At 43.0% G+C, this 15,179-nt stretch overlaps 2 protein-coding genes across 2 annotated transcripts in view; both read left to right on the top strand.

The window, feature by feature from the left end:
• The window catches only part of LOC137562063 (extracellular calcium-sensing receptor-like), a 37,880-nt gene extending 31,886 nt beyond the window's left edge, over positions 1-5,994 (top strand). Inside the window, exon 6 of the mRNA XM_068273402.1 lies at positions 5,968-5,994. Within this exon, the coding sequence (XP_068129503.1) occupies positions 5,968-5,994 (27 nt within the window). The remainder of the gene's footprint in view (positions 1-5,967) is intronic.
• LOC137562062 (extracellular calcium-sensing receptor-like) overlaps positions 4,777-15,179 on the top strand; it is a 36,375-nt gene continuing 25,972 nt past the window's right edge. Inside the window, exons 1-4 of the mRNA XM_068273401.1 lie at positions 4,777-4,923; positions 5,968-6,274; positions 8,301-8,592; positions 14,057-14,284. Of these exons, the coding sequence (XP_068129502.1) occupies positions 6,048-6,274; positions 8,301-8,592; positions 14,057-14,284 (747 nt within the window). The 5' untranslated portion in view covers positions 4,777-4,923; positions 5,968-6,047. The remainder of the gene's footprint in view (positions 4,924-5,967; positions 6,275-8,300; positions 8,593-14,056; positions 14,285-15,179) is intronic.

The following is a 15,179-nucleotide window of genomic DNA, read 5'->3' as shown; positions in this document are numbered from 1 at the left end:
TGCGTACGGTGCGTGTCACGTGATGGACGTCGTCACGTGACACAAACTTATGGCAGGAACGTTCCTTGCAGGCCGCTCTGTGCCTGTGTGGCTGCGCTTCTGGTGGGGCGGGGTTAAGTCACTCCGATTTGAGTGACAGCCAGGCCAGCCCTCCTCCAGTCCTCCTCCTTCCTTGAACTTGCGGCGGTGGCTGCGGCCCGCAGGGGGGCTTTAGTGGGGGCTGATTGGTTGACAGCTGGGCCTGAAGCCTGGGTAAGCCCCAGTGTAGCGCCGCCACTGAACTTATGCCTGCTAATTGGAAATGACGAGAGCTCCACTCATCCTGCCCTGAGCCCCTGTGGGTTCGAAGCGCTCGCTATGCTACTCTGATAAGGCATATTCACTTTGATAAGGCGTGTTAACTTTGATAAGGCATGCTATTTGCCTTAGTGAATCAAGCCCCTAGTCTGAAAGGTTCTTATGCTATAATTTAGCAATTGCTTGACCCATTTCCACCATGCATACAATTTACATTAGATCTGCATGAAAACTGGAGATTTTGACAATTACAATCTCATTGGTCATCTGTACTCATCAAGAATTCATTCTTTAATGCTTTACTGATCCGAATTCCCGGCTTTCTGCAAGGTGATTTTTGGTTTCAATTAGTATCATTAAACTATAAATCATGAAATTATTTGGTGAGCTGCATTCTCTTGGTCTGCCTCCCAGTGTACTTCCACTGTCCTTTGGTTTTGGCCCAGGACTTTGGCGGCAGGATAGCTAGGGGCGGTCCGGCAAGCAGTTAACTGTCTAAGCTTCCTGTGCCAGCTCTGCACATGCAGGGCTTATAACGGTCCTCATCAATTTAACTACTTAATGACCACCCCACGCCAATGGGCGTGGTCACGGCGGCAGCCCCAGGACCGCCTAACGCCAATTGGCGTCAAGTCCTGGGGCGCTAATTTGCATGAGATCGCACGCACGCTGCGTGCACATCTCATACTCGGAGGGCAGAGCTCCGCCCCCTCTTCAGTCTCCGCGCGGCAATAGCCGCTCGGGAGACTGTTAGACGGCGTGATTGCCGTCTATTTACTTGTACAGCGCTGCGATCAGCAGCAGCGTTGTACTGGGGACAGTCGTGTGACATGGCTGTCCCCTCCTGACTATCGGTGGTGATCAGGTGTCATAAATCACATGCTATATGCATGATAAAAAGCCTACTGTATTTCAACCATTGTTTAAATTGCATAGAAAATAAAATCATTCTTAGCAAAAAGTACCACCCAAAGAAAGCCTTGCTTTTACCGCAAAGTAAGTTGTGATAAAGTTATTGGTGAATAAATGAGAGGAGTGTTAAATGGGAAAATTGCTTTGGTTTTTAAAGGGAAATAACCTATGGTAGGGAAGTGATAAAAGGCTTTCCCTCTTTTACACACTGGACAAGAGTTTAAGAATACTTTTTTTCTATTATGGACTGCACCGTTTTGAGGACTAGACTACCCAGGAGTTGGCTTGGAGTGCCAATAAGCTCCAGGGTTCTAGTGCACAACAAGAGCTACAGATCTATTCTGATGTGGTGCATTGCTCTGCCCGCTTCTTTCCCGAAAGCTGCTTTACTTCAATGTGTTTCACCAACTGATTCACTGCAACTTCAGCCTGCCACAAAACCAGTCACTCTCGTGCTGCCAGCCACACTGCTCTCCCTCACACAGCACTACATTGAAAGGGACTGCATGGAAGGCTTGCTTACCAGTTCCCAGCTGAAGTGGTAAAAAAGGGGTCACAAAGGGGTCGTCAACTCCCGGCATTTCACTAAACGGAACTCTGCAAAGTCTCTCACTTGCTCTCAGTGAGCCTCTGCTATCATCTCCATAGGCATGCATTGGCAATGGCTACTGACTGAAGCACTCTCTCTCCCTCTTCCATGAGACCCCCCTCTGGTCTCTCTTCCCTTTCATTTAAAGCGGACCCAAACCAAACATTTTTTTTAATTAAAAATATTTAGTTGCACCACTCTGACACATACAAAGATAAATAAACACTCCTTCAAGCCTATGAGCATTTCAGTGCATGCTTTTCGCCCTTCTCTTTTTATAGCTAGGGTTATACTGGAGGGAGCCATTAGCAATTCCTCCATTGCCGGACACCACCTACTCCACCAGTTTGCCGGATTTTGTCCCGGCAATTTGAAAGGAAGGGAGGGGTTCCTCCAATAAATGTAAAATATTTTATATTTGTCATCATGCAACTGAAAAAAAGGCTGCTATTTATTATTATAATTTAGAAAATAGATTTTATTTCTGAAGTCTTGTATTTTTAATTTGGGTCTACTTTAAACTATCCTGCACATCTCTGGTACATGGGATAGCAGAAGACACACATCTATGGTTAAGTAGGTCCTCCTGTGTTTCTCCCTCTCTCTTTCTCCCCTGTCTTTTTCTCTCCCTTCTTTCTTCAAGTGCACACAAGTGCACAGTTTTGTCACCTGCCAACATCAGGGTCAGTGCTGACATTAAGGCAAAGGGGGCAATTGCCCCAGACCCCTGACTGCTGCCACCCTCCTTAGGCTGCCTAGCTCCCCATGCTGCTTGACCACCAGGTGGTCTTCCCAGACTGCTCCCAAGTCCCCTTGCACGATGTGTGGCCACATTGTAATAACTGACTTGCCCCAGTGTGCTGCTCTGTCCATGCTCCGTCTTCAGCCCTGCTGACTGCAACTTCTCCATGACCTGGCGCAGGTAATTTATATACAACATGTGCCGGATGGAGAAGAGGCAGGCATTGGGACTGAAGACAGAGCACAGATGGAGCAGTGCGCTGGGACAGGTGAGTTATCACAGTGCAGCTACACATCAAGCATGGGCCCAGGGGAGCAGTCAGGGAGAGACAACCAAAGGGAAGGCGGGGGTGCATTAAGCCTTGTACACACACTGATTAACCCTTGGCCAAGGCGACCATTTAATATGGTCTCAGCCAAGAATGTAACACGTGTGCAGTTGCCCCATGCTGTTGTTTAGTGATCCACCATGTAAGGTTCCTAAACTGCTACAGTGCTCACTGTGCTGATACTTACCTACCCATTAGCCACCACTTGCTCATCTGCCACCTCATTGTCTCTTCTCTCCATCCCATTATACACACTACTAAGCTATAGCATTACACCATCCCAGGGCTGTTTTTAGGCATAGGCAAACCACACAGATGCCTGGAGTGACAACTGTAGGAGGGGGAACCACAGAGCTATTCTTAACACACTGTACTTAATGGATTTCTTATAGCCAACTGCTAGTTCCATTAAGAACAAGATGGACTACTATTATTATTATTAGTAGTAGAGTAGTAGTAGTATGTATTTATAATTTTCGGTTTCAATTGTTGCAACTCTGATTGGATTTCCAGGACAATATTCTAACCTGTAAAGACTCAGGCTGTACATAAACAGTATAATGTTTATAAAGTGGATACACACCCCTCCATACCTTTATTGGACAGGTTAGTTATATTGGTTCAGTGAGCTTGTATATGACCTGGTAATTATTTGTGCATCCTTTACAAACCTACTCTAAGAAACACCATTGGTTTTACGTAAACTATTAATTTCACCTGTATTAAGTCATTAAGAATTCACTATGTGCTAATGAAAGGCAATATTTGAAGATTTAAAAAAAATTACAGTTTTGCTGTATCACTAATAGAATCCCCCCCTCAGGATCTTCCTGAACTACCGGAGAGCTCATTGGGCTTGATTCACAAAGCGGTGCTAACAGTTAGCACCCTGGTGAAAAGCCCTTTATCATGCCTAAACTCAGTTTAGGCATGATAAGTTTAGGTGTGATAAGTTTAGGTGTGATAAGTTTAGGCATGATAAGTTTAGGTGTGATAAGTTTAGGCATGATAAGTTTAAGCGCCAACTGCGTTAGCACCGCAGTGCACAGCTGATCAAAAGTTTTACGCTAGCAAAGACTGGTGCACTTTGTATAAAGTTTAATGGCGCTGCTTTGCGTGCGGGACTTTGCAAGCGATCTAAACTTATCTAAACTTAGCATGCCTAAACTTATCACACCTAAACTTATCACACCTAAACTTATCACGCCTAAACTGGCTTTTCACCAGCATGGTGCAATGGTTATCATGCCTAAAGTCTTTTAGGCATGCTAACTGGGTTAGCACCGCTTTGTGAATCGAGCCCATTGTGTCACAATTACAGTTACTAACTGTCATCCAGGGGCTCAGGGTTATCAGCTGTATCAAGGGAATCTCTCACCAAGAGGAGAAAGTTATTTCTGGACACAAGTGATGTAAAATAATTAGTTAACATCGGAACATTTAAAAAAGCAACACTGGCTTTCTATAAATAAGGCACTAAAGTCAACATAAAGCAACAAGTGTCTAGTAGTTCATCTGTGGCTGTCCTGACTGTCTCCGACGGACATCTTTCTTCATCATTGCTTGCTTTCACACTTTACTGAAAACCTAAAAAAAGGCCTTTTCTTCTCCAGATTTTTATGGCATTTTAGAGGTTTTCGTGATCCTATCTTTTTTTATCTGTGTCTGCAAACAGCTGATTTGGTACATCTGAATATTAATATTTGGACACAATGCTGAGATTTGAAATTACATTTAAAATAACATCAGCAATTCTATTTTGAGTAAAGAGAGATTTTTGAGTAATCTGCCATTTTATATGTTTTGCCATTTTAATCATGAGGCAGTTATGTACTAACTGCCATGAAGGAATTGTGTCCTACTGAGGTTGCCTATGAATCCCTAAAATCAGTTTATAGCCAGGAGAAAACAAAACAGAGGTCATGAAGAGAAGCACATCCAATGTTTTTAATGTTCACTTATGAGCTCTGCTATGGGAATCAGATGATACTCCATTTTAGAAGGGCTAAAAAGGACCAGATACCAAACTGATGAAGATACTATATCTACAAAAAGGTAATAAAACGGTCTCAGAGAAAAGAGAATACAAACTTATAAGGCGCATTTTCCCGTGGAAATCTAAAGGGGGTTAATTCACCTCATGTTGGATGCTCCCGTCCCATGTACCTGCTGGGGAACAATCTCCCATGAGGAGATGAATCAGTCCAAAACCTGCCACATCTGTCATGATTTTGTGCTACTACTGTAAGACACAGGTACAAAAGAAAAAAGTGATGTATAGCACATTTTACTCTGGGACAAACATACATCGTATGTATGCTTACTCAAAAATATATATATATTTTTAATAGTTGTCCTCTAACTGGACCCATCCAAAGCCAGGGGAACTAAAGCAGAAGCATTTATAGGTAGGGTGGGAGTTCTCATGCATGAAAGAAAACAGTGGAGGGCTGGAGGGACATTTAATCCTTATTTGTTTAGTCAACTTTGACTCTTCGTTGCTATATGTACCTTTGCTTGCCACATGTGTCTGTCAATCCCTGCTTCTTTCAGCTGTTACCTTAGGCATGTTCATAGCTTCATATATGCTATCAATCCAACTTAGCCTCTGTTGTCCCCTTATTTTGCCCTAAATTTTTCCAAGCATCAAGGATTTCTCCAAAGAATCTGGTCTTCTCATTATGGGGTTGAAGCACTTAACTTCAGTAATATTGCTGTGCGCAGACAGCACACGGCATGTGCTGTCTATGCAGAGCAACATTACCACAGTTCAGTGCGTCAACCCCATAATCAACTTGTTACTGATTTCTTCTGCTGTGACAGTTTCAAACTTGTCACTTTTTAATAGCGTCATGTGAATTGGGAATGCCAGTATGCAAATTACTGCAGGTGTTTACTTTTAAGTTTCAATGCTACCTGCTTTGTGCAGCTCAATTGATGCCTGTAAACATCTACGGATAAATCATCTTTAACAGTAGTAAATAATAAAGAACAAAATGTCTTGTATGACTTTATGTTTTTTGTTTGTTTGTAGGTTTGTAGGAATTTCATTTCATATAACCTTGACTTTTTTTGTTTTGTTGTTTGTTTTTTATTTAGGATAATTCAGCCAAGCCAGGTTACTGAATATTTACATTTCTGTTATTCCTACGCATTCATGTCAGGTTTCCAGAGCCAAGATGGTGAGTTTAACTACAGTGGTCCTAATCCTGATCCTCTCCTGCCTGATCCCGGCTTTTCCCTCTAATGGCCCCACTGACTTGGCGTGTCGACTGGATGCCCCCCACTTCGAGGGAGTGACTCTAGCTGGAGATGTGATTATCGGATTCCTTTTTCCATTTCATGTAGACAGAACTCAGTATGATGTTTCTTTCACAGAAAGGCCTCCAGAGACCACCTGCACTAGGTAAGTTACTGGATTTCATGTTACTACCACTTAAAAAAAAAATCAACTGGAAAATAGAAGAGATAGAGCTAGTGTGAGAAAACGCGGAAAAGCCACCACGGGTGCTCAGAGCAAAGCGGCTGATTCTGCGTCTAACGCGGCGGTTTGCACGCATAAGCCTTCATCTGTCAGTATGGCTGAACGCTGAGAAACCGCCGCATGCTCTGATAGCGGTGCGGCTGGTTCCGCGTCCAGCACAGCGGATGCAATACAACACATGTCTGGTGTGGTTGGGACTGATAGTCCACACAGGTTCATAAGGATGCGTGCGCGCACTGAGAGGCAGAGCTTTTATGACAGCCAGAAGGGTGTCAGCTGACCAAGCCGGTCAGCTGACAATTCTATCAGTTCCCATTGGTCCAGCACTTAGGGGAGGCGCTGGAGAGCGCTTTGGTATATATACTGGGTGCTGGTCATTTCTCTGGTGTCTGCCGTTGCGATCACTACGTGGTAGCACTTAGACCTTTTTATCAGAATCTGTGTTATTCTTCAGACTAGTTCCAGGGTGTTGATGACTACGGAGCTCACACCCAAGACTAGAAATACTGTGTATTATCTGTGTTATTTATTCAGACTAGTGCCAGGGTGTTGATGACTATGGAGCTCACACCCAAGACTAGGAATACTGTGTATTATCTGTGTTATTATTCAGACTAGTTCCAAGGTGTTGATGACTACAGAGCTAACACCCAAGACTAGGAATACTGTGTATTATCTGTGTTATTATTCAGACTAGTTCCAGGGTGTTGATGACTACGGAGCTCACACCCAAGACTAGGAATTAGCTTTACCATCCTGTTATACTTCAGACTAGTTCCATGGTGTTGATGATCAAGGAGCTCACACCTAAAGACTAGACATTGTTGATTATTTGTTATGACCTTCTGCTTTCCTGACCTCTCTTCTGATCTCTAATTTGGTACTTCGCTATATCTGATACTCCGTTGCCAAACCTTGCTTGCCTTAGGATTCTGAATCAGTCTCTTTCCTCTGTATCTGATCTGTCTGTCTGTTGCCGACCTGGCTTGTCCGACCTCGAGAACTATCTCCTCTGTTTAGAGATAGTTCACAGATCTGTCAGTGACACTCCACCATTGATGTCACTCACACTCCGGTCCTTCCCATTCTCAGCCTGACTCCTCCCCTTGGGGAGCCTCAGGCTATTGGAAGGAGCCTGTTCTTTGGGTAGTATCTCTTACTGCCTTGCACCCTCTATACGGGTGCTCTCCTCAAAGTATTACTGTTGCACCAAACACTCATATTACTCAGGTGTCCAGAGGTTAGAGATATATCTGATTATCGGTGATACTGCAGATCATCAATAATCGGGTATATATCTGTATTCTCGGTGATACTGCAGATCACCGATAATCAGATCCTCTCTGTGTTACACCGATCGTTACAGCTAGTAATTTATAGCTCTCAACCTATTTATAGCTTGCGTACATTATTTGGTGTATGTCTTCATAGCGCATGTAGCTAAAGTAGGGGTGGCAGGAGGCAATCAGAAGCTGGCACTACATACAAAAGTGATATTGAAAATTGGAGACTTACATTAGATGTTTAAAATAGGCAAGAGTGGCCAAGTAAAAAGCCACCCAGGCAAAGATCCGCCAATGGCTGTTTTGTACTCCCATGCTTGTTCACGGCTCGATCTTAACAAATCTGACATACCAGATTAAGCTGTGAACAAAGGAGATAGTGCAAAATGGCCATGGGTGGATATTTGCCTGGGCACCCACTTGCTTGGTCACTCTTGCCTATGCTGAACATCTAATGTCAGTGTCCAATTTCCAATAAAACATGTGTATGCAGTGTCTGTCAGCTTTTGTTTGCCTCCTCTCACCACTGTTCAAATTATATGCACTACAGAACAGGGCAGATTTTTGCTAAAATTATGGAGCTCTCAATAATTAAGCTCTTCTGGAGAAGACAGCTTTTGTTTCTCAATAAAATGGAATGTAACTACTTTTTTTCTGCCATCAAGGTTCTCCTTTGAAAGCTTCCAGACATTTCAGACTACAATGTTTGCTATTGAAGAGATCAACAATGACCTCAACATTTTACCAAACGTATCTCTGGGTCTCCAGGCCTACGACTCATGCAACGTGCTACATCTGAATGTGAAGGCAACATTACAGATCCTAACAGGACTCAGTACAGCTCTTCCCAACTACAGATGTCTTCTAGATTCTCCGCTCTCAGCCATTCTTGGTCCTTCGATCTCCACCCAGTCAATGGCAATAGCTAATATCCTGGGGCTCAATAGATTTCCACAGGTAACTTGTTAATATAAAAAATATTATACAGGGATGGACTTACTGAGTTGCCTAAACCAAGATCTGACCCAGAAAATTGTTGACTCAACTAAATACATATTGCAAGCTGGCAAATTATGTACTTCTGCCTTAAAAATAGACCTATGACAGCTCCCTGCTCTCCTTTCTACCTGAACATTTATAAACATTAACCTAAAAAATTGTATTTTTGAATTGTGAAATGGACCTAGGTTCCACTACACCCATACCAAGTCATTAAAATACTCCGGCCCCTATACTGGCTTTCCAGGGAATTCTCTGTAATAGGTTGCTAAAGGTAATACTGTAATGTGTAAAGCTAACATTACATGATATTTAGTAACTCATGATTTTGTATGAGTTCTTTTCAGCAAGCTATGCTACATAGTAGATAGAGATAGGCTTCTTTGTGACCAATCATCTCCCAAAAGAGTCAAAGGGCTTGTGCTTAATTAAAACATAAGTTGTTTTTCAAAGCAACAACACAGCAAATTGTTATATCTACTTGTCTAGAAATGGGTTAGAATCAGTTGAACTTTTTATTGTTTCTATTTAAGGAAAAAATCCTGAAATTGGTTCGAGCAGTAGGAACAAATAATTCCTTCTGTTCAAGTGTGGAAAGGTCTGAATCCTCATCAAGTTTCCATTGCTATTCTTAATTTTCTTCCACCAGGACTAACAAGGAGATCCATGTGACCACAAGAACAGGAAGAGGGGAGAAATCTCTTCAATAGGGACACAGACAGCAGGAAACAATGCAAAAGAGATTTTAACTTTTTTCCACCCAATTTAGAATGTGAAGGATACCTGTAACCACAAAGTACAATAAACAGACCACAGTGGTATGTGCATTGAGCTGACATACCTGTCTGTAGAGTCAGTATCCTGGTGAAGCCACCACTGGTCCCTGTAGTCCTCCATTAAAATCTTCAGCATTATAGTTGAAGCCAGACAAGAAGAGGCTGAGCTCTTCACTCAAACCTGCCCTGTTGCTGCCCATCACCACCCTCTCCTCTGTAACGCCAGCCCCTATGTGTGTGCTCCTGAGTGTGGGGCTCGCGAGTCTCGGCTCAGGATACAGAGAGCAACCCGGAGGCACTGAAGTGTGACGCCACAATACATATGAATAAATTAATGTATCTGTTAAATGTGACCCCATGACCTTATTGGTGTAATTATTGCTGCTCCCTGTGGCCATCTTTGTGTTTTTTTGTCATTTATAAATCAGCTTAATTCTTCCAATATGGCTGCAACACTGGCAGTATTTGCAGCCATATTGGAAAATAAGAACTCAGCATATAAATGTAAAAAACATGATAACCGTGTTGGGGAATGGTAAAACTCACAACAACAAGGTCAAGGGGTCACACTGAATAGGTACATATGTTTATTCATATGTATAAAGAAGATGTCCTTTATAACACAACTTAAAAAAAAAAAAAAGTTCGATTTGAATAGGTAGTGTGGATGCTTTGTCCAATGTAGAGTGTAGCTTTCTCACAACTAGAAACCCATAGAAAAGTATGATTCTGCTACCATTGTCATTATCACACCACTCCTCCCGTTCTAAGTCTGGTCAGTGGAGAACCTTTCATAAAATATAATGATTGTGTAAGTTTATTATTACTATTTATTCTGACTCAGAATGTTCCTATAATTGTCAACTCATTAAAAGCTCTTCATCCACAGATTAGTTTTTGGTCAACCAGTCCACTACTAAGCAATCGCAGAAACTTCCCCTCCTTCTTCAGAACTGTCCCAAGCGATGCTTTTCAGTCGCATGGACTTGCCCAGCTGGTCTTACATTTTGGTTGGTCATGGCTTGGGCTGGTTGCTGCAGACAATGATTATGGTCAACATGGAATCCATCTGATCAGGGAAGTAATAGCCAAGGCCGGAGCTTGTGTGGAGTTCAGTGAAACTATTTTAATGAGCCAGCCAGATCGAAATGCACCTCAAGTAATAAATGCGATTAAAAAGTCTACATCCAAAGTTATGGTACTCTTCTTCAATGATGCTGATATGGTCCTAGTCATTAACGAGTGGTCCAAACAAAATGTTTTAAAGAAGATACTCATTGCCAGTGAGGCATGGTCCACCGCCAATCTCTTTTCTTTTAAAGAATATTCAGAGATTCTTGTTGGCACCATTGGAATTGCATTTTCCAGTGGGACACTACCAAACTTTGAAGAGTATATTTACAAGGTCAATCCTTTTATGTTGGTTGGTCAAGAGTGGATCAAGTTATTTTGGGAGAATACGTTCAAATGCACATTTTCTGCTGGCCGAAATATCACCTCCCCTTTGGAAACTCAAGAAAAAGTGTGCACAGGTTCCGAAAATCTAACAGATATCCTCACTAATTATATGGATATCGCTACAACTAGATCTTCCTACAATGTTTACACTGCAGTCCGCATGTTGGCCACAGCTTTGGATGAGCTTGGAAAGTGTTCTTTTGGAAATAGTCAAACTTTCAGACCAGTTTGTGCTGATGTATTGCATTTTAAGCCATGGCAGGTACTTTGTTTATTTAGTCATTTCCATTTTTATTTTAACCAAATTATGTATTATAGATCAGGGCTGTGGAGTTGGTACAAAAATCTTCCGACTCCAACTACGACTCCGACTCCTCAGTTTATGAAACCACGACTCCGACTCCAACTCCGACTCCGGGTACCCAAAATTGCCCCGACTCCGACTCCTCAACTCCGACTCCTTAGTCTAATACTTAACAGGGCTGTGGATTTTGTACAAAAATCACCCGACTCCGACTCCCGACTCCGACTCCTCAGTTTATGAAAGCAACGACTCTGACTCCAACTCCGACTCTGGGTGCCCAAAATTGCCCCGACTCTGACTCCTCGACTCCAACTCTGACTCCACAGCCCTGTTATAGATACAGTGTTGTGTCTTGAAATTCAGAAGTATAATCACTTTTATTTGGTGATTTTGTTATCACAGTTTATTTGGAAAATGCATACAATTTGCATGATGGAATTTTGAACATATTTTACAAATGTGCTTAGAGGCACTTTGCAAGGCATACATGTAAAAGCTCCACAAGTTAAAAGGTGCACAAGATCTACCCAATAGTAGAATATTGGTACATTTAATTATACTATCTCCAGTTCTTATTAGTAGAATATCAGTAATGTAACATGTTTTTTCCTGTCCTTCTATCTATGCCTAACACAAACCTCTTCCAACCTAACACTAATATCCCCATTTACGATACCTAACACTTATGACTATGCCAAGTGCCCATTACCAGTAGCCACCTGCTAGTGTCTGCATTAGTTTTGGAGTGGATGGGTATCCATTGCTAATAGGAACCTGCCGTCTCTTGTAGGCCAAATTTTGGTGTGGAGCAGTACTTGGCTAAACTATAGCCGAGTGCTCTTTGTTGCAGCACCGTCACACTTTGTGCCTGGCAGCGGCTGTTCGTGCCCAGCTGTCACTGCCCGATTTTGGCTATGTAGTAGCCAAATTCTGGCATACAAGTTACCCTGCAACACACACAATTGCTCACTACCAGCTTAAGCATTTTCCTACCTTTATTTGGTCAGCAGGCGCCAGTCAGCCAATCAGGTGTACTGTCATACACCCTTAGGTAGCAATCAGCTGGGAGGCTTTGGTTGGACGCAATCGTAGATTGCATCGCTTGCAGGTACCGCTGCGTGTAGGCATCTCCCACACGGTCCCCTCCCTAACCTGTCAACCGCATCCTGGAAGCTTTAAAAAAGAAATTTTAAATCACAAACACTGGTTCGCAGGACAGCCAAGGGCCCCGGACTCTCTCACTGGCTGGGGCCCCCACACCACCATGCGATACCTAGAGGGAAATGCGGGCGAGCCCTGGACCTCTCACCATGCGATAGCTAGAGGAAAGTGGAGGCGAGCCCTGGTTTGCCCGGATGTCGTGCGAACCAGTGTTTGTGATTTTAAATTTCTTTTTTGCAGCTGCCAGGATGTGGTTGACAGGTGAGTGGTTTGGGATGGGACCGTGTGGGAGATGTGCCTACACGGGGCGTCCCTGTAACCGATGCAATCTACGACTGCGTCCAACCGAAGGCTGATGCCTATGACAGGGATTAGATTGTGAGCCAGTCCTGGGGACAGCTAAGTAACAATGCTGTCCCCTGTACAGCGCTGTGCTAGGTCGCAGCGCTGTACACATTTATTTCTGTTTTTTCTTTTTTCCTTTGAAACAGCCTGTCAGCTGTGATCGCGGGCTGGCAGGCTGATCACAGAGGCCCGCTGGGTTTGTTTGCACTCGAGCTCTGCGGTCGCACAGTGGTTAAATGGCCCTGTCCACCGGTTGTGGACTTCAGGCCACATTTCTTTTTTTAAAATCTCCCTCTCCTTACAGAGGTGTGATAAGGAGGGGGTAACTCACCTAAACGCTGCTTCCAACATTGGGTCTCCATTGCAACAGCAGCACCATGTGACACACCATCAGGACCTGCCCTGGTGGCACTAACCCTAACCTTTTCCTCCCCGGTGGTGCCTAACCTTAACCACCTCCCTACTGGTGCCTAACCCTAACCACCCCTCGGTGTTGCCTAAAACTAACCACCGCTTAACCCTAACCATTCCCCCAGTGGTGCCTAACCGTAACCACTCCCCCTGGTGGTGCCTAACCCTATCCACCCCCCTGGTGGTGCCTGACCCTAACCACTCCCCCTGGTGGTGCCTAACCCTAACCACTCCCTCTGCAGAAACACCCTTTTACACATAGAAATGATAATATCTTTGCTAAATTAAAATCTATACATACAAAAAAAAATATGACAAAAATTATAACATTGCAAGTTTCTAAAACAATAACATACTTCAAAAACTGTAATGTTCTAATGTTAACGATATTTATTCGCGCACCCTTTTTTCTGCTTTTTTCACTGTATTAACAATAATTGCATTATAGTCTATGGCGGCGCCCTTTTCGTCCACCCTCAGACGGCGCCTTTTTTCCTGCTACTGCAACCGCCTACTTATCGCAACTCTGCAGGGAGGGGGTAAGTGAGGAATCCGGCCACCCAGCAGCTGCTAGCATTCACAGTTCACCGGGCCTGATATAGCTCGTGAACCAGAGTTTTCCCAAAGCCTTCATATACCTTTCGGTTCACTAATTTCAGGAGTCCTTAAAACGCACATTAAGCAATAAGTGAAACCTGCCTCCCATATTTTTAACTAACACTAGCATGTTAAATACATGTTACAGGTGCCTGAGCAATGCTGTCTTTCAGCAATCTTGGCTGCAGATACTTACCACATTTCTGATTACTGCTTATTTTGCTCTTTTGTGTATGTTTGTATTTGTGCCTCCAAATCAAGTTTTGAATAACCTTGACTTTTGTGAATAGGACTTTCCAAAAGAAGAAGCATAAAGACCCTTTTAATTTGCTTTTATTTTCACATTTCTCTCTTCCTATGTTTCTTCCAGCTCCTCTACTTTTTGAAAAAGGTGAGAATTAGAAGGAACAATGGAGGGGAATTTTACTTTGATGAGAATGGAGATCCCCCTGCTGCATATGACATTGTGAATTGGCAGCTAAGACCAGAAGGTGACATTCAGCAGGTCAAGGTTGGAAGTTACGACACCACGGCACCTTCTGGGGAAATTTTCACCATCAACAAGAGCGCCATTGTGTGGTCAATAGACGATCACCAGGTGTGAACGACACCAGTTAAATTCAGATGACATGTGTATTGTACATTGCTTTATTACAAAGCCATATCTGTCCTTTCTTCAGACACTAGCACCAATTACCTAAGACTACCCCTCTTCCAACGCACACCAAATAAAAATTATAAAAACATCATATACAAGTGCTATGTATGAACAGATACTAGTGCTGTACTGTATGTGGTACCCAGTATATAACAGTATATAGTCGATTGACTGGTTGGATTGGTCAACTCTCCCTCGCCCTAATTGGATTGGTGGGCTCTCCTTGTCTACCTGTTTATCAGAGCGATATGGAAGAATAGACTGTGCTGTGCCCATAAAACACGCCTCTTTCACCCGTTTGGCCCACCCTTGTATCCTATTTACCTCCCTCTCCACCTCTCAGATCTTGCTCATGTGCGCCTGGGCTGCTTCACTACATTCCTCAGCAGCGAGATCTGAGAGGCGGTAACAGGATAGGGAGTAAGACCTGACATTAAGGACACTCGGCATATTCGACGACCCCCGGCTTTTCAGAAGATTTTCAAGGATTAAAAAGTAGTCTTATACGCCAGAATATACAGTACATGTAAAATGTAAAATTGTGCAATATGAAAGAAAATTGCATTGTAAGTGAAAATAAAATGATGATAACAGCAATTATATTCCTAACCCTAAAAAGTACTTTCCTGTAAAAATATTAAAAGGATAAAATTTACTTGCATGTCGTTTTTTTTTTTTTTTTTTTTTTTTTATGATTTTCAACTCCCATATAGACAAATCTTCATTGTCCATTCATTTGCTAATAACTTTATCACTACTCGGCACAATGAATGGATCTATATCTTGTTTTTTCCGCCACCAATTAGGCTTTCTGTGGGTGGTACATTTTGCTGAG

The sequence above is a fragment of the Hyperolius riggenbachi genome, chromosome 3 (assembly GCF_040937935.1).
Source record: "Hyperolius riggenbachi isolate aHypRig1 chromosome 3, aHypRig1.pri, whole genome shotgun sequence".
NCBI lineage: Eukaryota > Metazoa > Chordata > Amphibia > Anura > Hyperoliidae > Hyperolius > Hyperolius riggenbachi.
The sequence above is the reverse complement of the archived record's forward strand: the minus strand, read 5'-3'. Positions and strand labels throughout refer to the sequence as shown.